The sequence below is a fragment of the Phacochoerus africanus genome, chromosome 15, assembly GCF_016906955.1.
Source record: "Phacochoerus africanus isolate WHEZ1 chromosome 15, ROS_Pafr_v1, whole genome shotgun sequence".
Taxonomy (NCBI): Eukaryota; Metazoa; Chordata; class Mammalia; order Artiodactyla; family Suidae; genus Phacochoerus; species Phacochoerus africanus.
In genome coordinates, this window is record NC_062558.1 from 35,585,813 (window position 1) to 35,609,077 (window position 23,265).

The 23,265-nt window shown below is 41.1% G+C and overlaps 1 protein-coding gene across 2 annotated transcripts in view; it reads right to left on the reverse strand.

Annotated features, from left to right (window-relative positions):
* FBXW8 (F-box and WD repeat domain containing 8) overlaps positions 1–23,265 on the reverse strand; it is a 156,540-nt gene that overhangs the window by 18,342 nt on the left and 114,933 nt on the right. For both annotated transcript variants that reach the window (XM_047762391.1, XM_047762392.1), the window contains exon 7: positions 21,091–21,297. In XM_047762391.1, coding sequence (XP_047618347.1) covers positions 21,091–21,297 — 207 coding nt within the window. The remainder of the gene's footprint in view (positions 1–21,090; positions 21,298–23,265) is intronic.

Here is a 23,265-nt window from a genome sequence, read left to right on the forward strand (position 1 = left end):
GGTTCAAACCCAAATCCTCACTGATACTAGTTGGGTTCTTAACCTTCTGAGCCACAATGGAAACTCCTGATGTGCTATTTTTTGTTAACCTATACACTAATCAATTATCAGTATACAGATTATTATTTTAGTATTGAGAGGTTAATAAATTGAGTCCACCTTGAAAATCACTGATCTCCACTGTCACACATTTCTAACAAGTGAATCTTTGGAAATTCCTAACAGTCAAAACACCATAATAACATTAACTATTGCTAATAGCATTTGAAAGGGAAGGAGGCAATTTCAAAATTAAAATGGCTTCTCTTTTTTTCTTTTCTCCTTTTTCAGCTGTACCAACAGCATGTGGAAGCTCCTGGGCCAGGGATCAAATCTGATGTGCATCTGCAACCTAACCACAGTGGCAGCCAGGGATTGAACTAGCAACGCCAGAGAAGCGAGATTATTAACCCACTGCACCACAGTGGGAACTCCTAAAATGCCTTCTTAATCCATAAAGACTATAGAGAACAAGATAATATTTTTATTTTTGTGCAGTTGAAAATAAAAGTTTCTGGAGTTCCTTTTGTGGCTCAGCAGAAACATATCTGACTAGCATCCATAAGGACACAGGTTCGATCCCTGGCTTCGCTAAGTGGATTAAGGATCCGGCGTTGCCGTGAGCTGTGATGTAGGTCGCAGACACAGGTCAGATCCTGCATTGCTGTGGCTGTGGTGAAGGCCACTGGCTACAGCTCCAATTTGACTCCTAGCTGGGGAAGCTCCATATCCCACAAGTACGGCCCTAAAAAGATTAAAAAAAAGAAAGAAAAAAGTTTCTGAGAAAATCTTGACAATTGTAAAATATTCAAAATAAGATTATTTTTTCAAGTAAGAATGCAGAAATAAATCAAATCTTCTATCTACAGTGAATAACCGAAAAACTACATAAAAATCACTTCCTGGAGGGAGAAAAAAATAGAACCAGCAATCTCATGATCTATTCTAAAAGTAATATTCGGCACTTATATACTATTACAGAGCTTTCAATAGGGTTCTTGGACACACTCTTGTTTTTATTTATTTATTTAGTCTATTTTGCCTTTTCTAGGGCCGTTCCCTCGGCATATGGAGGTTCCCAGGCTAGGGGTCTAATTGGAGCTGTAGCTGCCGACCTGTGCCACAGCCATAGCAACACTGGATCTGAGCCTCATCTGCGACCTACACCACAGCTCAGGGCAATGCCGGATCCTTAACCCACTGATCGAGGCCAGAGATCGAACCCACAGCCTCATGGTTCCTAGTCGGATTCGTTAACCACTGAGCCATGACGGGAACTCCTCTTCTTGTTTTTAAAATACTTCAAAGTCGGAGTTCCCGTCGTGGCACAGTGGTTAACGAATCCGACTAGGAACCATGAGGTTGCGGGTTCGGTCCCTGCCCTTGCTCAATGGGTTAACGATCCGGCGTTGCCGTGAGCTGTGGTGTAGGTTGCAGACTCGGCTTGGATCCCGCGTTGCTGTGGCTCTGGCGTAGGCCGGTGGCTACAGCTCCGATTCAACCCCTAGCCTGGGAACCTCCATATGCCACGGGAGCGGCCCAAGAAATAACAACAACAACAAAAGACAAAAAAAAAAAAAAAAAAAACTTCAAAGTCTACAGCAGGAAGAAATGACTATGATAAATACAAGGATTAAAATCTGATATTGAGTCTATTTGCATGTCTTTACTTTTTCTGAAAGTTTTCTTGATAAGAGGACAGATCAGTTCTGAATGATACAGTGGGATAGAATCCCTCTCCAAAAAGACTGCAAATTTCATCATAAAGACTACTAAGTTGGTAGTCAGGAGTCAAGTACTTTCTAAAATGTTTAATAATTCAATGAATCAGAACTATCCGAAGAGTACCTTGACCATTACGTTTAGTTAAAGACCGCAGAGATTAGAAAACACATTACCCATCTCAGAGGCGGTTCTTCCCACGTTACGAGTCCCTTAACGACCTTTACCATCTCCCTCTCACTCCCGCACTCTCTCTCTTTTAATAAGGTTGAGCAAATGGGACTTCATTTTATCTGATTGCCACAGACTAGTGAGATTAATTATTCATGCTCACACTCTCCCTCCTGTTAAGACCATGCATTAGACTAATTTTTCTCTTTATTGCCCTGGTTGGGTGAGTCTCAACATGGCCACTTGACTCACTTTCAGAGGTGTATGGATACCCTGGAAAGAAGGAAAAAGCAACCTGTAGCTAAAATCTTGGAGAAAATGTTCTGCACTAATGTGACCACCAAATCGATAGATGTTGCTGGGGGTTTTCTTTTAAGCACCAAGTGTATATTACAAAAGGGCTCAAATAGTGATTACAGAACAAATTTTTATGGGAGTTAGAGGTTTCTTTAACAATTATCTAGAATGACTGAACCATGGTATATATTTGCAAAGATAACTGCAGGAGGTGCAGTGGGCAGTCCAGGGCACTGCGGGGTCTTCCTTTCTCTTTGGCTTCCATGCAGACCTACAGGAACCTGGTGCCAGCAAGCATTGTTTAACAAGAATTTTCTGTTTTTTCCTTCTCAGAGATCTTAAAGTATTTTCACAAGTCCTGGTCTTAGAATTTTAACTTTCAATTTTGTCAATTATTCAGATTTCTCTGCAATTTCTTAAAAAATCCGTTTTTTTTTTTTTCTGATTTCAAACATAATATATCCTCTAACAAGTGCTAACATAATAGAATTACATTAAAAAAAGTTGTTGTATAATCTTCTGTATATCCATATCAGAAATAACTACTTTTAACAGTTTAGTGTGTACAGCTGTCCCTGGGTTATCCGAGGGGGTTGGTTCCAGCCCCTCAGATACCAAGATCTGCAGATGCTCAAGTGCCTTATATAAAATGGTGTAGTATTTGTATATAACATACACCTTTCCCTATACTTTATATAATCTCTACATTACTTACAATACCTAATACAATATAAATGCTATGTAAATAGTCGCTGATGTGCTTACAAGTTTTGCTTTTTGGAACTTTCTAGAATTTTTATACCACCACCACCATCAACCTGAGCAGCAGGCTCCCTAGGCACTACCTTTCCAAAGGGGAGAGGAGTGGTCAAAAGGCGTCCTTACATGACTATAGCTTTTAAAAAGGGTTTGTGAATTAAAGGTAATTTGTCTATCACCATCTTTAAAAAAGGAAGCAACAAAGAGAAAAGGTTAGGAGATACTGTGCTGGACTGAAGCTAAGTATAAGATAAAAGCCATGGGGAGAAAGATTTGATTGAAATTCTTGGAGATGTGACAAAGTCTACCTAACTTTCTTTTCAGACCTCTAACAACCCACCTCCATCACTACTGCATATAGTTTGCTCTTCTGAGGGATAAAGTCACGATAAGAAGACAAATTCTAGAAATACAATAGTTCTCATGTTCTCTCCAATTAAGCTGATTTTGTGCTCTCTTTGTGCCCTTAGCAGGCTTTATTCCCTCTTGTTGGTGCTGAAGGTATTTACTGTCTATGCACCCCATCTGGCGTCCCCAAGGTGCCCTGTTGAACTGTGCATTCCCTTCCTCTGACTTTTCCCCAGACATTTGGTTCTCAAACACTGGAGGGTAGGAGGGTAACTGAAGAGACTGTGATTTGAGCAGGCCAGCTGAGGCTCTGTTACCAAGCACCAAGCCATGTGTTATAAAACACTATCCTAGACTTAGACTATAAATTTCTTGGGGCAGAAATCCTATCATTCATTCCCAGAGCACTAAGGGCCTAGCATGTGCCGGGTACTCAGTAAGTGCTTGTAGGTCAACTGATTGGTATAGGATTATCAGGCAAACCCAGAACTTACCACAGTCTAGTATATAATACTCAGTCCTTTTTTTCTGCTTGACATACCCCTCAATTTCTGGATTGTTTAACTTGCTGCTAGTGTGACAAAGGAACCACTTCACTGTATTCAAAATAAAAGGTTCTATAGATCTCTCTCCACAATATCCAGATTCTATAACTCCCAAACTATCCAGGCCTAAGGTGCCATTTCTGACAACCCAGCACACTAGAATGTCTGGAAAACCATCCTGTTTAAAACACTGAAGGTGGCTGGTTAAGATTCAGTCTCTCTCTCTCATTTTTGTTTTCTTTCTTTCTTTCTTTCTTTCTTTCTTTCTTTCTTTCTTTCTTTCTTTCTTTCTTTCTTTCTTTCTTCCTTCCTTCCTTCCTTCCTTCCTTCCTTCCTTCCTTCCTTCCTTCCTTTTCTTTCTTTCTTTCTTTCTTCTTTTTTGTCATCTTTTTAGGGATGCATCTGCAGCGTATGGAAGTTCCCAGGCTAGGGGTTGAATCGGAGCTGCAGCTGCCAGCCTACACCACAGCTCCCAGTAACCTGCATCCTCATGGATGCTAGTCAGGTTTGTTACCACTGAGCCATAATAGGAACTCCAAGATTCAGTCTCTTAAACATTCATGCATACATTCTGTTTAACTCCTAAGAAATCAGAGAAATTCCAAGGAACCAAAAAAGACAAGAGTACTAAAACCAGAAACGGAAGCAGCACTCACGTCAGGGGCTGTTCTGGGGATGTCTGCCAGTGTCAGGAACCTAGAAAACTGGGAAAATAGGAGGCAGTTTCCAGCCAGTGCCAAGAGGAACCAGAACTTAGATGTCTGCCTATAGCTGGGGCCCTTGTACAGCTATGTACACTCAGTAAAAAGCAAGGTAGGAACATAAATGTATCCACTGGTGAAGAGAGCCTAGCTGGAAACTTGTCTGTCTCAGTTCAGCTCAGGATGGAAAATGTTTGCCGAGGGCCTGCAACTGCATGTCTGCCCTCCCGCAGGTTAGGAGTTTGAGTTTATAATACCTTGAAGGCCAAAAAACTCCAGGCCTGGTAATATTTCATGTTGCTAACAGACTTCTTGGTACCTGGCAGACTCTTCTCAGGAGGAGGACCCTCTCAACCCAGCCCCCATAGGAGATCGACACATCAAGATCAGCCAAATATGAGCTCATAAATAAAAAAAAGTTCTTTCCAAAGACAGAAAAACTATTCATCATAAGTGAAAAACAGAAAACAGAGAAATTAGGCTTCCAAAAATATCAGATGTTTATCGGATAAGGGAAAATATGCATGCTGGAAACGTTTATTGAAATAAAAGAGGGTGAGGGGTCAAAAGCAGCAAAATTAAGTAGCTTTGACAAACAAGACAAATGGATTTTCTAGAAGTTAAAAAAAAAATCAATGTATGAGTTCAACAGGCAATTAGAGTCCAAGAGAGAATTTGTGAACTGGAAGACAAGGATGAAGAAATTATTCAGGGATGCAACACAGAGACAATAATGGAAAAGACGAATGGGTGAGGAAGAGTGGAGGGGCGGAGGTGGGTGGTGGTGGTGCAGAGAACAGGCTGGTGTAATACACATCTAACCCGAGTTCCAGACACAAAGAACAAGGGAGGGGAAATTTCAACAAGGCAATGGCAGAGAACTTTCTGCAACTGAAAGGAAGGAAACACAAGAAATCTCAAACATAGAGAATAAATCCATATTTATATATATCCGTATATATACTAAATCCATACCTAGGGACAGACAAGTGAAACCACAGAAAATTAAAGACAAGGGGAAAGACCTTAAAAGCAGCCAAAAGAAGAGAGTCTTTAAAGGAAGTGACAATTAAACAACTTTTCAGTAGCATCAATGGAAGTCAAAACCAATCACTTTCAAAGGTCTGAGAGAAAATAGCTGTCAACTTGGAATGATAAAAGCCATCTTTCAAGAATGGGCAGGAAATAAGATGTTTCTGAATAAAAATACAAAGAGCACAAAGCACTTGTGGCTAAAAGACCCGCACTAAAGAATATACTTTTGGAAGATGGAAAATTAGTCCAGGAAAAAAGGTCTAAAATGCTGGAAGGAACAGTGAGCAAAGATTCAGGTAAATGTGCATGAAACTATACAAATATTGACTACACAACAATAGTGCTGATTTGGGATTAAAAGAACAAACTATATCTAGTCCTTATATCCCAATCAAGTGCCAGGAATCAGGATAATGTACTAGGGGCACAAAGATGCCAGGTGCACGGGGGACCTCCAGCGTTAGAGTCTGGAGTGGACAGATACTTTCTTGAATACCTATACTGTGTTTGGCATGTAGGATGGACTCAGTATATATCTGATGAAAGAATGAATAAGTGCTACACATTTCTGCCTGTGTCAATTACAGATGAATGATACACCAGCCTTACATTAAAGATATGCTCCATGCATACAAATGAACACATTAAGTCAATTTGCTTTCCACCAACAGCAATGTATTTAGCTGGCTCATAAGTGGGAGGTACAGTTTCATTTGATAAAGGTCTTAAAGTACAAGACTAGGAATGCTCACTTAAAAAAATAAAAGATACAAAAGAAAAGACCCCTTGGTCTTTGAATAAATTTATTCATGTAAAAAACTCAAGTTGCTATTCTCACCCAACAAAAATATGACCCACAAAAATGTGGTCAAAAATTTTACTATAAAAAATGCAGGGTCTGCATATTCGATGTTCACATACAAAACTAAGGAACAGCCTCTATAAATTCACAGATGAGCTAAGATTAAAAAAAAAAAAGATGAGAAAGAATTGGGGAGGGAGGGCAAGCTAGTGAGAAAGGAGTAAATCATACACAAAACAGCCAATAAAAAAATAAAAAAGCAGTTAATATACATGAATAATGGATGTCTGATTTAAAAGCAGTTTACTCCGATATGATGTAATTTTTGACAATCAGCCAGAGAGACTATTTTGTAAGTCCTTGCCAGAGATAAGTCAGCACACGAGGCTTGGTAACAGAGCGTATCTATGAACATGTGGAAAATGACTTTCAGCACCATCCCAAAGGTGACTTTCTATTGGCAAACAAAAACTTCCCTCTCAGGTATCTTAGCAGCAATAACCAGCAAGATGCAAAGCTTGAAGAAAGGGACCCTTGACACAAGCAAAGAGCCCTGAAACGTAGCAGCTCCTCAACAGTTTCCATGACACGCTTCTGGCACAGTCCACCCTCAAATGTGGCACAAAGGGAGAAGCAGCCTGGGCTGCTTTCATGTTTAAGTTTTAATTAGAGTGACAAGCCCATGAGGCCAAGATATTTCAGGGATGGGACGGTGTTGCTGAGCATCACCAGGCACTGGGTAGGCAAGGCCTGAGTGCTCTCCCCACCACCACGTGCCAATGCACCTGCAACCCCCGCTGTTCCAGGACTGGACTCTGCCTGGGAAGGCACTGCCAATCACCGCAGATTGTGCCAAACGTGCGGGCTTTGTGATGTGGGCAGATGTCTACAAGGGACCAGAGCGAGGCCAAACCAACACCTATTGTGACCTAAGCCTGAAAAGAACCCAGAGAGCAAGAGTGCACTCGGGTGAAAATGCAGGCCAATGCGATCCAGTCTCTCTCTCTCTCCCACATCCATGGGTGCTGGAAACAACAAAGGAAGGCAGGTGTACTTTGTGGAGTGAGCAGAACATGGCTCTCTGCTTTGCTTCAGAGGGCTCTTTAGACAGTCTCTGTCCTAGTGCTAGAAGGATGAGAGGTATGACTTCAAAGAACGGGTTAATGGGGTACATCAAATGAACAGGAAATGTTCACTGTCAGAACATTTAGCGCAATGAAGAGGTTATAATTATTATGCAAATGTGTAACTGAAAGCTGAAAATCCTCACATCTTCCTTTCAAGCTCCCAACAGGCCTCTTCTTAATAAAGAGCATGGATAGTTTCAAGCCACTTCACAAATACTAACTACATGTAACTAATCATAGTCCCCATGAGAAAGAAAGTTATTATTAAATCTATGCTATATAGGGAGGAAAACTGAGGCTGCAAACTAAGCAATTAATTCTTCAAAATTAGAGACAACTTGGCCATTATTTTTTAAATGGGAAGATTGCAAGTGAGATGCTGATAATGTAAAGATACCTGTGAGCCTATAGACTTAACACTGTACATGCAGTGCAGGATATTACATGGCTTGGGCATCAATTTTCTTTTGACTGGCCTGGCAACTTCTCATTAGAACCCAAGTTAGACTGGACAAGGGCTTAGAAGTGGGTAGACAGGCAGAAGGTGGATATAGTCAGATCATGAAATGACAGCTGACAGAGGAGCATGAAAAGTTGCCGTGAACAATCAGGGCCTTTAGTGCAGGGCACACAGTCCATCCCAGTCTCCTTCACACTTTTGAGAGCACAACGACCTTTCATGACATCATGTACACAACAGTGTCGGCATAAACACATTCGGCAGCGGTTTGCACCTGAAGAACACTATAAATATCAGCTGTTAATAATAACCATAATATTTCTTTGACACAAATCCTTTCAGAACATCATTCCATTTGATTCTCACAAACACCAAAGCAAGACAAATACTACCATCCACATTTTATGAATAAAGAAACTGAGGCTTAAAATTATATATATATGGAGGCTCCCAGGCTTGGGGTTGAATCTGAGCTGTACCGGATGGCCTACACTGCAGCAACAGCAATGCCAGATCCAAGCCGCATCTGCGACCTACACCACAGCTCACGACAATGCCAGATCCTTAACCCACTGAGCAAGGCCAGGATCGAACCTGCATCCTTATGGATACTAGTCAGATTCATTTCCGCTGAGCCACGACAGGAACTCCTAAAATAATTTTAAATAACTTGCCCCAAATCACCCAGGTAACAACAGTAGTTGAGGATGCTAGGCAGAGCCCAGGTAATCTCATTCCTAGGTCAGTGTTTGCTACTATATCACAAACCTTGTCCTGAGTCCTGGCAGAAACAGTTATTAATAATGTCTAATATCTATGGTGTACTCTTAGATTGTAAAACACTGCAATGATGCATTTTCTCACCTGACCCCCCATAATTCCATAAGGTGGGTATCATGATTTTATTCACTTTATATATGCGGAAGCAGAGTGTAGGGAAGTCAAATCATTTACACATTGAGGAAGTTTTGGAACCAGAATTCAAGCTGGGTAGGTGGGCTTCCCAGGCCATGCTATTTAAACCTCTACCCCAGGGTGCTTAAAGTGTGTCCCCCAGAGTAGCAGTGGTAGCAAGCAGCAGCACTGGGCACTCATTAGACATGCACATCCTCAGGTTCCCCGGACTCACTGAATCAGAAGCCTTGGGGGTAGAGTTCTGAAATCTGTGTTTTTCTGATCTCCCTGGCATTTGAGAACCCCTGCACTAGACCTACACTGCTTCCCAAGCCAAAAAAGAATCTCAAACATTAAAGAAGTGTTACTGGCTCTAAATGCTTACTTGCTGCCTCCCAACCGATGTCAACCTGGTTAAAAACAGTGCTGGGCAGTAACAACACGGTAATGTGGCTGCAGACCCTGCGTACTGTTAGCCTCAAGGAAGGGGGATGTTCATGAGGAGCTGTAACAGCTGGTGAGGCTTCTTCTGAGAAGTGGTACCATGGATGGGCCTTTTCTTAAAGGTCATGGAAAGACTGGAGGTGAAGAGGGAATGCTATTGTGAGTGAGGAGTAAACATGGCATATTCCGGACTGCACAGGCCTGCCTGGGCAAGGGGCTCCTCTTGGAGGAGTGGGGTGCAGAGTGGGAGCCTGGCTCTCTAGGGTCTTGAAGGCCAGGCAGAAGCTGGGCACTAGGGCCTGGGCCACAGTCCTCAGCATGCAGCCACTGCTCTGACAAAATCTGAAAGGGACCATGAGAAGGGGCACTGACAGGTGGTACAAGAGCCCAAAGGTGGGGAAAAGGCAGGGGCAGATGAGGGAGTGGGGCTGAGGAAGAATTATTTTTGTGAACATGAGATAAGCAGTCACATCCTAAGGAAAGTCCACAGTGCACAGAGGCCACCCAAGGGAACAAATGGAGCCTGGGCCAGAAGTCGTAGCCTAGGAAGATGGGAAGAAGCCTGAGTACTGAATTCGGTTTGGGTCCAGGCAGTCGGCCTCACATCAACAGACAGTCTGCAGAAGGAGAGGTGATGGTCCAAAGCTAGAACCCAGGTCATGGCAGAGCTGCTCCCTGCCCATAGCAGGTCAGAAGATTCCTGGCCTCACTGTGACACACTGTAAACTTCTCTGGTCCCTGAATGTGGAACATGGTTGCTCAAATGTGGACTGAGCTGGGGTTCTCCTCTGCCCATCTGTAACACCGGATTTACCCTGTAAATTAATAACACACTGAGAGAATGCTGGAAAGAGTAACTTTGCATCCATTAGAAGAATTCATCTGCAACTCAATAATTGATAAGTTAATTATAAACCCACTTGCTAACACGGAGCCTTATACACTGAAGTGCTGGGTGAATTAATAAATCATATTCATCTATGTATTGAATAAAAAGTAAAAGCCCTTTACTTTGTAATATTTTTGTTAGCCTAATTTAGGCTGCTACATGTACTTGAAAACAGTAAGATGTCTTAAATATTCTGAAATTCAAACTCACATTGGCCATTTTCTGTAAGCTATCTTTTCCTACCCTCTACCAAACCAATGCCATCTGTCTCAACTGTCTGGATATATATACATGGAAATTCCAGAACCTATTCTACTGCGTTACTTTATTGGTTGTAGAGCAAGGGCAAAGATTTCCATTTCTTGATCCTCATTAATGGAAAAACAAGCTGATTTTTAACCCTAACAAACCTAGTTGCTGCTCATCTGGCACAAAGATGTCAAAGCTGCACATATTCAAAATGTGAAATAAACACAAAGATCACCTACAAGTTCACGCTTGCCCATGAGTATGGAATGGTGAACCAGGATGGAAATACCACAAATAATTGGGAAAGCCATTAGAAAAATTAAGCCCTAAAAAAATTCTAAGCTTAACTAAAAAAACAAATGAGAAAAAAGGCAATGATCATCATATATTTCAATGTAATGAATGGTCTTATAAACTTGCTCGGAGCTTCAGGAATATTGATCAATGTTTTTAGAAATTAGAAAATGATATGACTGTCATTGGTATACAAAAACTATGCCAGTTTAAGTGAAGACAAAATATATTGAAGACACACTGCCAGCCCTCTCCAATGAGGCTTCGCATCTCAAAGTGACTATACATCAATGAATCAGTGTTCATATTACCTCAGTGCATTCACTCTGCAAAAAGCTAAATTCACCCATCCCTTCCTATTTTAAATGCATTCTTTCAAAACAAAGCCCGGGAAAATGAATCCTGTGAAGATCAAAGGCTGCTATGACTGCAAGTATGGCTTTAGCTCAGCTCCAACACTAGCCCACAGCACCTGTGCTCCAGCCTGCCTGTCACCACAAAGCTGCTTCCCGGCCCCCTGGTGGAAACTCCCTCTTCCAGGCCTGGTTACCCTACTTGGACTTCCCCCTTGCCCGGGCTTTTCTGATGAACTCTGACCTGACCCGAAAGCTAGTGGGGATAGGGAGGTGAAAGAGGAGCCTAGTAAGTCCTGAGCACCAGCCATGAACACATTACCTAGTTTTCACAGTTATTCTCCCGTTTCCAAATGGGAAACCCGAAGCATGTAAGCAACTTGCCTAAAGTTTGTCTGACTCCAAAACCCTTTCTCAGTCCCCAATGGTTATATCCCTACTTAACTTAGGTGAAAATACTTTCCCTGTATTCACTTCCTGTAATTTCATCACTACCTCCCAGGAGTGGTTCAGGATCTCTAGAGATTCTAAAGCACTCTTAGCTTCTACAAGCAGTGGCAGTGTTCCAAGAAATGCTTTCTGCAGAATCACCCTTCGTGGTTATAGAGACTATCAGGCCTGGTCCTCAAAGGTCTCTAAGTCAGATACATGTCTTGTGGAGTTCTAGGGCTCTATGTAGCCGCTTCAGGGTTTTCACAACATGTGAGGAGAATTTCATCTATTATTATTCACTATTAATAGTACACTAACAATTATATCAATTATTGATACTATTTTAATGATATTTTAATAATAAAACATTATTATCCAGTTTTCATCTGTTATATTTACCTGTATAATTTTTCATTACTTTGGAATTGAGAAAATCCACCATGAAGGTCTCCCTATGACCTCATGTCCCTCTGAACATGAAGGAAACCACCTCTGTATTGCTAAGCTGCTGTTGAAGCCCACAAGGTGGCTAGCCCTGAAGCAGGTGTCACATCTGAGTCATCCCTGTTTCCAGCACCAGTCAGAAATCCAGCGTATCTGTTCAGGAAGTAGTCATTAACAATGACAGTAACCTAAGCAACAAAAATGGACCCTTTTGGTATTCACATCAACCAATAACCCAGAAAACTGGTCTCTAAGAACTACTTTTTTTTTTCTTTTTATGGCTGCACCTGCAGCATATGGAAGTTCCTAGGCTAGGGGTTGAATTGGAGCTGCAGCTGAAGCCTACACCACAGCCACACCAGATTCAAGCCATGTCTGCAACCTATACAGCAGCTTGCAGCAACACTGGATCCTTAACCCACTGAGTGAGGCCAGGGATCAAACCCACATCCTCATGTTCTTAACCGGCCACAATAGGAACTCCAGTGCTATTTTCTTAAACTTCTCCAAGAAAAAAGTAAGTAAATATGAAAAATGTTAAAGGTTTAATGGGAGAGTGAAAAGGAAATGAGACATTTATTTACTTTGTGAACTTTAAATTTTAAATAATTCATCCTGCTTGTTAAAAAGAAGTTTTTAGTTCTTCTCTGGAATGGCCTTGAACAAAAGAAACAACGGATTTCTTATTTTGGTGTAGGTGTGGGAGAATGGGGCCAGAATCCAAGAGCATTGCATTGGATTCCAAAGGTTCTCCCAGGCGGGTATTTCAACTTGTGACAGTGCAAGTAACCAGTCAAGAGCCATTTTACAACCATGCATAGGGAATGATTATCCTAAGAGACATTATTAGCAAGTATTTTCCAGCGTGATGTAAGCTGAGGCAGTAGCACCAAGCCAGCGTCCTTGTTAAGCACTCCCCAGCCTTCTGGATGACTTCACTCATGTCCCCCTCATTAGAATGCACTCCATGTGCTGCTTAATATAGTCTGCCACCGAATGCCAAGTATTTCAGGACTAAATTAGGAAGTATATCCACATATACAGAATGACGCTAAGAGCTGCAAGTGGGTCTGTCTCTCCCTTTATGAGGCATGAAACTCATGGGCGACATAATGCTCTTAAATGAGGCAATTCTATCTTCTAACCCTCCACCTCTGAGAGCAAAATTTAATTCAGGCAGCAAAAGAATTAATAAAGATGATACGGTACCATAAAAATGTTTTCATAGATGGAAGTATTTTTGAAAGATTCAGGAAATGAAACATAAAAACACATTTTAAAGAGGTGTTTGGGCACAGACAGACAGCCACATTAACAGAGTTGACACTGATCTCTGCCAGAGTAACTACTATCACATTTGTTTTCTTTTACCATCATATGCAACTTAGCAATGACTACCTTTAAGATCATTTATGCCACTGAAGTCTAAGAACCCAAGAAAATGCAACATCAAAACAAGAATCCATTTTCATCTAAAAGTAAAAGGCCTTCAAGAAGTCCTTCTTACCACACACCTCTTTGCCCAACAAGACATTGATGAAAAAGCACCAAACAAGTTCCTGCCCAATCATTCCTCCCAGTGATAAGCATGGCCCTAAAGGTCCTATTAGAGAAATGACAGAAAAGCAATGGATTCCTCAACTCATTTCAGAAACCCTCAGCTCCCCAGTAGCCTCCAGGGATTGATCAGCTCGATATGACTACACCGGTAAAAGAAGTTTAAATCACTAAATCACTTAAACAATCAAGGAATGTGGGTGTTAGACAGCAGCCCAAAAAATAACCCTCCTCTTACAAAAAAAAAAAAAAAAGCACATAAACCTACTGTCTTTATAGAATCAAGGGTTCTCCCTCGAATGGTAGCAAACAAGCCAAGAAGGGGCATATATCAGCACGTGCTGTAGTTCTTTCCACCCTAATCGTGGTCTGATAGGGCTTCAGTCCCACTACATGGATTCTATGTGAAGCCACGTGATTCCAGATGAGGTCATCCTCAAAGCAGAGAGCTACAAAATAATTTAAAAGAAGGGCAACACCAGGGGATCTCTGTTTATTCCTCTGGCCTCATTTTGTTGTGATCTTTCTATAACGCCTATGAGAGAAAAGATGTTAAGGAATTGCTAGGAGAATGGGATGCGCTGCCATCCATCCCTTTCTAAGAAACACCTTCTAGAGAGGGCAATATCTATTAAAATGATGAAGGCACAGACCCCTCAGGCCCAGCAAGTCTTTACTTTGAGGAACTAATCTTACAAATACATTCATATGGACCAAATGCTGTTCAGAGCAGCAAAGGACTGGAACCAATCTAGTATCCATCAATAGAGGGCAGGGTAGCCAGATGACTTACGGTACAACTACAAGGTGCAATAACATAAAGTCACACACACACACACGCACCCCAGGAAGTTCCTTATTGTGTCATAAGAAATGATGACATGATCTCCAAGAGATTTTGTTGCATGAAAAAGTAAGGTACAGGACAAAAATATAGTATTTCGCCATTTGCAGTTTGTAGAGAGAGGGGACTGAGGGCCTGTGTGGATAATTTGCTTACATATGCATAAAATATCTCTGGAAGGATGCTCAAGAAACTGGCAACACTGACTGGGCTCTAGGAAAAGAAACTGGGTGGCAGGTTGAAAGTTGTGGAGCCATCCCACTGCACACCTCCCTTGTTGCATCTTTTGATTTTTGAATCAGGTGAATGTACTACCTAGTCAAAAAATACTTCTGTACTTTTCCCCCAAAATATGTTTAAAGATCTGCTCTTTTAAGAAAGAGTGAAAAAAGATAACAGCCATTTTTTCTATAACTTTATTTGACTTAAGGAAATTCTAGCAAACCTAGGTGTGGTCTCTAATTCTGGCCTCTGAAAAAGAAATCAAGAGTCTGGGATTCCCAGCACCATAGGCAACACTTTCTCTGACCCTTCCTACCAGAGCTGGAAATGACTAAACCAGCTATATTCACAAACCCTAAGATTAAATAGGTTGTTTCCATGGAAACAACCTAAATGTCCATCAACAGATAAATGAATTAAAAAGCCATAAAAAAGAACAAAATAATGCCATTTGGAGCAACATGGATGGAACTAGAGACTCTCATACTAAGTGAGGTAAGTCAGAAAGAGAAAGACAAATACCATATGATATCACTTATATCTGGAATTTAATATACTACACAAATGAACCTTTCCATAGAAAAGCAAATCATGGACACGGAGAACAGACTTGTGGTTGCCAAGGGGGAGGGGAAGGGAGTGGGATGGACTGGGAATTTGGGGTTAATAGATGCAAATTATTGCCTTTGGAATGGACAAGCAATGAGATCCTGCTGTATAGTACTGGGAGCTATTTCTAGTCACTTATGATGGAGCATGATAATGTGAGAGAAAAGAATGTGTATGTGTGACTGGGTCACCTTGTACAGTAGAAAATTAACTGAACACTAAAAACCAGCTATAATGGAAAAAAAGTCATTACTAAAAAAAGCATGTTTGTTTTCATGGAAATCTTAAAATATGTATTTCATTCACCAACATTAAACTAGATTTAAAAAAAGATTAAATAGAAAAGTCTCTGCTAAGTTACTTGGTTTCTTTTCTGTAGAAAACTGTTTATTAACAGGTCTAAGTTACTTGACAAATACCAGTTTGCTGAAATCTGTGCCTAATGCTGTTTTAATGCCCTAATGCCAGAACACGGCTGGTGCTCTGTAACACTCTGTGATGAAAACATGATAGGTTGGCTAGTAGGTATGTGAATGGGTGAGTCTGAACCATTGTTACTGATGCTCAGGCAGCTATGGTGCCTATAAAATGCTATTATGATCATCACAGGCTACAAGAATATTTCCCAACTAAACAAAAATAACACTGCTGGAATACTTCTACAGGTCAGGGAGATTTCAGTTCCTGACTAAAATTTCTCAATCAACATTTGGACTTCACTTTGTTTTTATCACAGCTGATCAATAACAGACTATAACTAACCTCTAGTTCTATAGAAGGTAACCAACAAAGATAAACCACACTCTCTCTTTTCATAAAGACTTCACTGAATCCATCCATCTGTATAAATCTAGATACACAGGCCAGAGGCACGGACATAAACCCCCACAAGGACGCTACTCCAGGCAAACTACTGCTAACAGTCTCACACCAACCTAATAAAATGTGCTGGGACATGTGTTGCCAGGCTGGAGATTGACAGAACCAAAGGCGTGACACTTACACACAAAGTGACACGGAGCCTGAGCATGAGACTTTGACAATTATGACACTACATTATGGATGGCAAAATGCTCCTCAAACCTTACAGAGCCACCCATGACACAGCTTAAACTCACACAGAAATATTGGCTTTTCTGAGGAAGCAGAAAATTCATTAAGCACAGTCAGAGAGAAAGCCCCGCCTCTGCAAAAATAAGAAAAGTTTCATAGCCAAAACTTGGCTTCCCACACGTTCGAGTGGGTGGTGTTCATGTTGGAAAAACACCTCAGAGTTACCACCAGCACTAGTAACAACAACCCATCCACCCACACAAGTGTTTGAAGGCTTGGTGGTGTACTCACAAAATATTTGGATAGCTAAACACTGCTGTCAGATTTCAAAGAGGCATTAAACACATTCTTGTGGCAAGTTTATTTCCACTCAATTTCAAAACACCAATGAAGAATACCCACTAACAAGTTATTGGGAACTATAAATTTTTAAAAAGGAATATTCATCAAATTAATGTATGAAGCAGCCAATTCTTATAATTAATGCTTCTTAGTTGGGTTGGAAATTTTGAGAGGCATCCAAAAAAGCACCAACTTATGTCAATATCTAAAGGATGCTCCCAGTCTAATTTTGTGTGGAGCTATCCCTTTTATTTCTTTTTTGTTTGTTTTGCTTTATAGGGCCTCACCCATGGCATATGGAGGTTCCCAGGCTAGGGGTCTAATCGGAGCTACAGCTGTTGGCCTATGCCAGAACCACAGCAACGCCAGATCCAAGCCGTGTCTCTGATCTACACCACAGCTCACGGCAACACCAGATCCTTAACCCACTGAGCAAGGCCAGGGATTGAACCTGCATCCTCATGGATACTACTCAGATTTGTTTCTGCTGCACTACAAGAGAACTCCTGAGCTATCCCTTTAACTGGTTTCTCAAATATATCCATTACAATTGTATCATTGTAGACAGATCCATTGGGATAAGTCAAAGAGAAATAGAACCTGTCAGATGAAAAATTTATTAAAAATATGAAAAATTTAGGCATTCCCCTCATGGCTCAGTGGAAACGAATCTGACTAGTATCCATGACAATGCAGGTTCGATCCATAGCCTTGCTCAATGGGCTAAGGATCCGGCATTGCCGTGAGCTGTGGTGTAAGTTGCAGAGGTGGCTCGGATCTGGTATTGCTGTGGCTGTAGCAGAGGCTGGTGGCTGCAGGTCCGATTTGAGCACTAGCGCGGGAACCTCCATGTGCCACAGGTATGGCCCTAAAAAAACAAAAAGAGAGAGAGAGAGAGAGACAGACAGACAGACAGACAGACAGAAAAGAAAAGAGAAGAAAGAAGGAAAGAATGAATTAAACTAGGCTGGTATTAAATAGAACTATTACCTCACTACACTGAGAATTCAAGAAATAAATGAGATAACCAAAACTTGAAAGTATAATGGGTGAAAAATTAGAAAACAAATAAATAGTCTCTCTTCTCTCAACAAATGGAAAAGAAAGTGTTTTCAAAGGCTGAGAAAGGAAACTGCTTTAGGAAACCAATTGCTGTCCCTTCCCCCCACTTCCTGGGAAGACAAAACACAGGAATTATATCATCATAGACTTTCCAGCTAAATTATGCTGAACATGCTCCAGCAGAGCAGGCCAACTTGAGCACAGAGGGAGTCCCTTCTCACAGTGAGATTACAATAAACTGCATGTATTTTTTTTTATTATTTTTTAGGGTCACACCCGCAGAATATGGAGGCTCCCAGGCTAGGGGTCGATTCGGAGCTGTAGCCACTGGCCTATGCCACAGCTCACAGCAACACCAGATCCTTAACCCACTGAGCAAGGCCAGGGATTGATCCTGCGTCCTCACAGATGCTAGTCGGGTTCATTTCCACTGAGCCACAATGGGAACTCCAAACTACATGTATTTTCTATAGCTTTAGCTATCTTCTTGATTGAAGAATATATCATCAATATATCATCCCGGAATGCCAGTGAACACCTAGATAGGTGAGATTTGACCTTACAGATGACTATACATAGTGGAAACAAGATGTAAAAATCACAGCCACAGGCTAGACTCAAACTATGAGTGGCAGAAAGAACAGGAAGTAAACTTTCCAGTGCCAGGCACTATGCTTAAAGATTACACACATGTTCTCATTTAATCCAACAATTCTATGAAGTAGGTACTGTCATGAACTTCCTTTTACTAATGAGGAAACTTAGGGATAAAGAGGGTTAAGCAACCTGTTTGAGGTCACACAGGGCAGTGGGTGGTAGGGCTGGGACTGGAGCATGGTAAGCACCTAGAGCCTGGCTCTTTTCCAGTTCATGATACTGCTGTGTGAAAAAGGGCCTCCTTCCTTAGGAGAAAAGGATGTTGTCAGAGGAGCCACTGGTTCCTTCTCAAGGATTATCTCCACTACCAGCAGGGTCAAGAGCCAGCAAATTGGAGAGAAATCAAAACAAAACTTTTCTCTCTCTCCCCTGATTCCATGGGAAGAGAAAGAGTTCTGTAAATCGGCAATAAGACTAAGTACTTAGTCTATAGTCAGAATAGTAAAATACTAACTAGTGATAAAATTGAGTCATTATGGAAAGAATTTGAATTAAAAACCTGTCTCCTTGTTTCTGGCTCAAAGAGTATCGGAGGCACTTTTACCCACTGTAGAGAGAATGTAAATTTTGACGCAACCTTTTTAGAGGGCTATTTGTCAATGTTCATCAAACCTCTGACAAAGCAATATTAATTGCTAGAAATTTATTCTAGCGATTTACAAATTGCAACATGCGTTATAGCACTGTCTACAATAGCCCAAATGGTGAAAGCAACCTAAATGCTCACCAGTGAGGGGACTGGTTACACAGACTGTGGGTTGTAAGCATCACTGGAATCCTAAGGAGAGGGAACTAACATGGACTGCTTTCCAAGGTATATAACTGAATAAAAACACTGGGCACAGAACAGTATGTATAGCATGATCTCATTTAAACAAAGATAGGTTTTTTAGTGCATAAATGTACCTACATATGCACTAAAATTTTCTAGATGGATATCTAAAAACTGTTAATAGTTTCTTCTATGGAGTAGGACTTTGGGAAGGGAAGAGAAAGAAAAGAATAATCACTTTATATCATCCTGAATTACTTGACTTTTTTAAAACCTCACTGATATATATATATTGCCTGAACAGATCTTTTAAAAACACATCAGTGAACGGAAATCTCCTACACTGTTGGTGGGAATGTAAATTGGTACAACCACTGGGGAAAACAGTATGGAGGTTCCTTAAAAAACTAAAAGTAGAGAAATAGAGTTGCTATATAATCCAGCAATCCTATTCCTGGGCATATATCTGGACAAAACTACAAAAAAAGATAATGCACCCCAATGTTCACAGCAGCACTATTTATAATAGCCAAGACATGGAAACAACCTAAATGCCCACTGACAGAGCAATGGATAAAGAACATGTGGTACATACATATAAAGGAATATTACTCAGCCATAAAAAAGCATGGAATAGGAGTTCACACTGTGGCACAATGGGATCAGCAGTATCTCTGGAGTGCTGGGATGCAGGTTCAATCTCCAGCCTGGCATAGTGAGTTAAAGATCTGGTGTTGCCATGTAGGTCACAACTGTGGCTCAGATCTGATCCCTGGCCAGAGAACTCCATATGCCATGGGTAGGCCCCCCCACCCACTCAAAAAAAGCATGAAATAATGCCACTTGCAACAATATGGATAGATCTAGAGATTATTATATTAAGTAAGTCAGAGAAAGAAAAATATCACATGAGATCACTTATATGTGGAATCTAATAAAAATGATACAAAAGAACTTATTTATAAAACAGAAACAGGAGTTTCCTGCTGTGGCACAATGAGTTAATAATCGAACTGCAGTGGCTCAGGTCACCACAAAGGCATGGGTTTAATACCCAACCCGGAGCAGTGGGTTAAGAGGATCTGGCGTTGCCGCAGCTGCAGTGTGAGTTGCAAGTGTACCTCAGATCTGATCCCTGGCCCAGGAATTCCATATGCTACGGGACAGCCAAAAAAAGGAAAAAAAGTTTCTGGTGTTACCTTAGCCACAGCACAGCTATGGGGTAGATTCTATCCCTGGCCCCAGAACTTTCATATGCTGCAGGTATGGCCATAAAAAATTAATAATAATATGGGAGTTCCCATCATGGCACAGTGGAAATGAATCTGTTTAGGAACCATGAGATTGCAGGTTCCATCCCTGGCCTCGCTCAGTGGGTCAAGGATCTGGTGTTGCTGTGAGCTGTGGTATAGGTCACAGACACGGCTCAGATCTGGCATTGCTGTGGCTGTGGCATAGGCCAGTGGCTATAGCTCCAATTAGACCCCTAGCCTGGGAACCTCCATATGCCGCAGATGCGGCCCTAAAAAGACGAAAAAACAAAATAATAATAATAATAATAATAATAAAATAAAGTAAAACAAACTCACAGACTTTGAAATCAAACTTAGGGTTACCAAGGGGGAAATCATGGCAGGGGGAAGGATAAACTGGGATGATGGGATTAACACATACACACTATTATATATAAAATAGATAACTAACAAGGACCTACTGTACAGCACAAGGAGGTCTACTCATTGTTCTGTAATAACCTAAATGGGAAAAAAAAGAATGGATATATGTATATGTAGAACTGATTCACTTTGCTGTAAACGTGAAGCTAACATTATAATCAACTATACCCTGATCAACTTAAATATGTACAGATACACATACATATCAGTGAGCTTTAATTTTTAAATTGCCTTCTAAAACAGGAAATCTATGTTCTTTTTTGTTAATTGTATATCTTGCTATTTTTGTACCTTGTTTCCTTCATACAACCATGCCAGAAACTTCACTCCAAAAGCAGCCTGGTTGGCTGAGACATCTAGACATGTGACAGGATGGCCACGGCCGGAATAGAGGGTTGTGGCAGAGTCTTCAGCTTTTAGCAGGTATACCAGATCTTCAGCAGTGGCTACTGCCACAGGGTACCTTCCAGTATCTGGAACTATTTCAAGGCAGTCAACCTGTTAAAGGATGAGAATCATTTACTCCTTCAGGTCTCACCTACAATTCATCCTTGGTCCAAAATACACAATTCCTCCTACACATCAATGAGAGGACCAGCAATCCAAAAGAAAAAGACAGGCCAAGGGCTAGTTCACAGGAGGCAAAACATAGTACTTACACAAATGAAAAGATGCGCATCATAAAAGAAACACAATATACTCCTAATAAGAGAAATACATCACCTGTTATATTAGTAAAGATCAACTAGTCTGATAAGACAGTGGCTAGAAGTAGAGGGGGAACAACCATGTTTATGGATCCCACTTACAGTTGGTAGGATGTAATCTGGTTCAACGTCTATGGAGGAAAATTCGAGAACAGTTATCACAACGCCAAAGGCACATATGTGCTAACCCAGGAAATCACTTCTAGGAATTTATTTACAAGTAAACTCACATTTATGCAAAATGACTGTGTACAATTTTATCTGCTGTAGGCACTGTTTGGCCATAGCTAAAAACTGGAAAACCCTAAAAATGCATTACTAAGGGACTAGTTAAATAACTTACAATACATCTATGTACCAGAGTACCATGAGGTCATAGGGAAAAAGGACAAAGACATTCTTTACAAACTCATACAAAGGGGATCATTTCTAAGATAAATCTGGGGTGGGGGGTAGCAGGGAAGCAAAGTAACAAGATTCACAGTGTGCTAATGTGTGTAAAGGTGGGGAAGAGAAAGCCTATGATATACGTGGCTTGTATGTGCATAAATCTAACAATGGCTGCCTTCGGGGAGGGAAATGAGTTGTGGGATGGAGTGGAAGGGAGATTCTCACTGTAAATCTTATTGCGTCTTTTAAATTATGAAACACAAGGCTATAATAACTATTCAAAAATAAAAGTTTTTATTTCTTCACAAGAATCTGAATAACACATTTCACTCAGTTCCAAATTAGCCAAAAGCACATTTTAATGTTTGTGCAAATACCAAAAATGTGTTGCTAAAAGGTTAGAAGTGTGAGTTAGCTGCTTTCTCCTGGATTCAAGTCATCCCAGGGTAGGAAGACCACTGCAAGCATTTTTATGCCACCTCAATGCTCCTGGCTGCATCACTGCTACCATTTTCTCTAATCTGCATGGGTATGGGGAGCTTCCTTTAAGAATAATTTGCTTTCCTATATTCATAAATGGCATGCTTCCTCTGAGTACAGTTTACATCAGTTTTCATCTCCCTGAGTAAATTCTGAGAGTACAAAAGTGGAAGGTGAACCACCTACATGATTATGAAAATCCACAGTGTAAAAGGACAGAGTTGCCCTGACAAGAAGCCAAATGAGTTCAAAAGGCCTGAATCCTGGGAACTGGCCCCAGGCACTTGAGGGAGTAAAACATCTGGGTGACTCTGCTAATCCTCAGGCCTGACAGTGTGAATGATGGCCCCACATTCCCAGCTGAGGGCGCATCACAAAGGACGGCTGTTCTAGCACAGTATAACAAACTGGGAACATAGCCATTGTGATGCAGGGAGCCTATGTGAGGAAGACATAGATGGCCCAGCAATCCAGGCCGGGGGGTGCTTTATTCAAAGAAAGCGCATTCTATGGCAAACCCTCATCCAGGGTGAGAAATAATACATAAAAAGTATTATAACACATGCCTCCAGCAATGGCTGTTTGATTCCCCTCTGTCCTATCCTAAAAATCATTTCTTACTTTCCTAAAATCAACATTCTCCATCTAACCATTTAATTTCACCTTCGTGTTGGATTTCTGACAGACCTAGAGGCTCAGCCTGACTATGGCTGTGCCATTTGCTGGGAACTGTAAAGTACTTCAAAAAGCTTCCAGGCTGTGCCAGGATGCCCCCTTATTGCCAAGGCCGGATTTGCACTTGCTGGAGGGACTCACATCTTAATTGTCTGAGCTCATATAATTACTGATCTACAGTGTTCTTTAGTCAGAGACCAAATAACGAGCACTA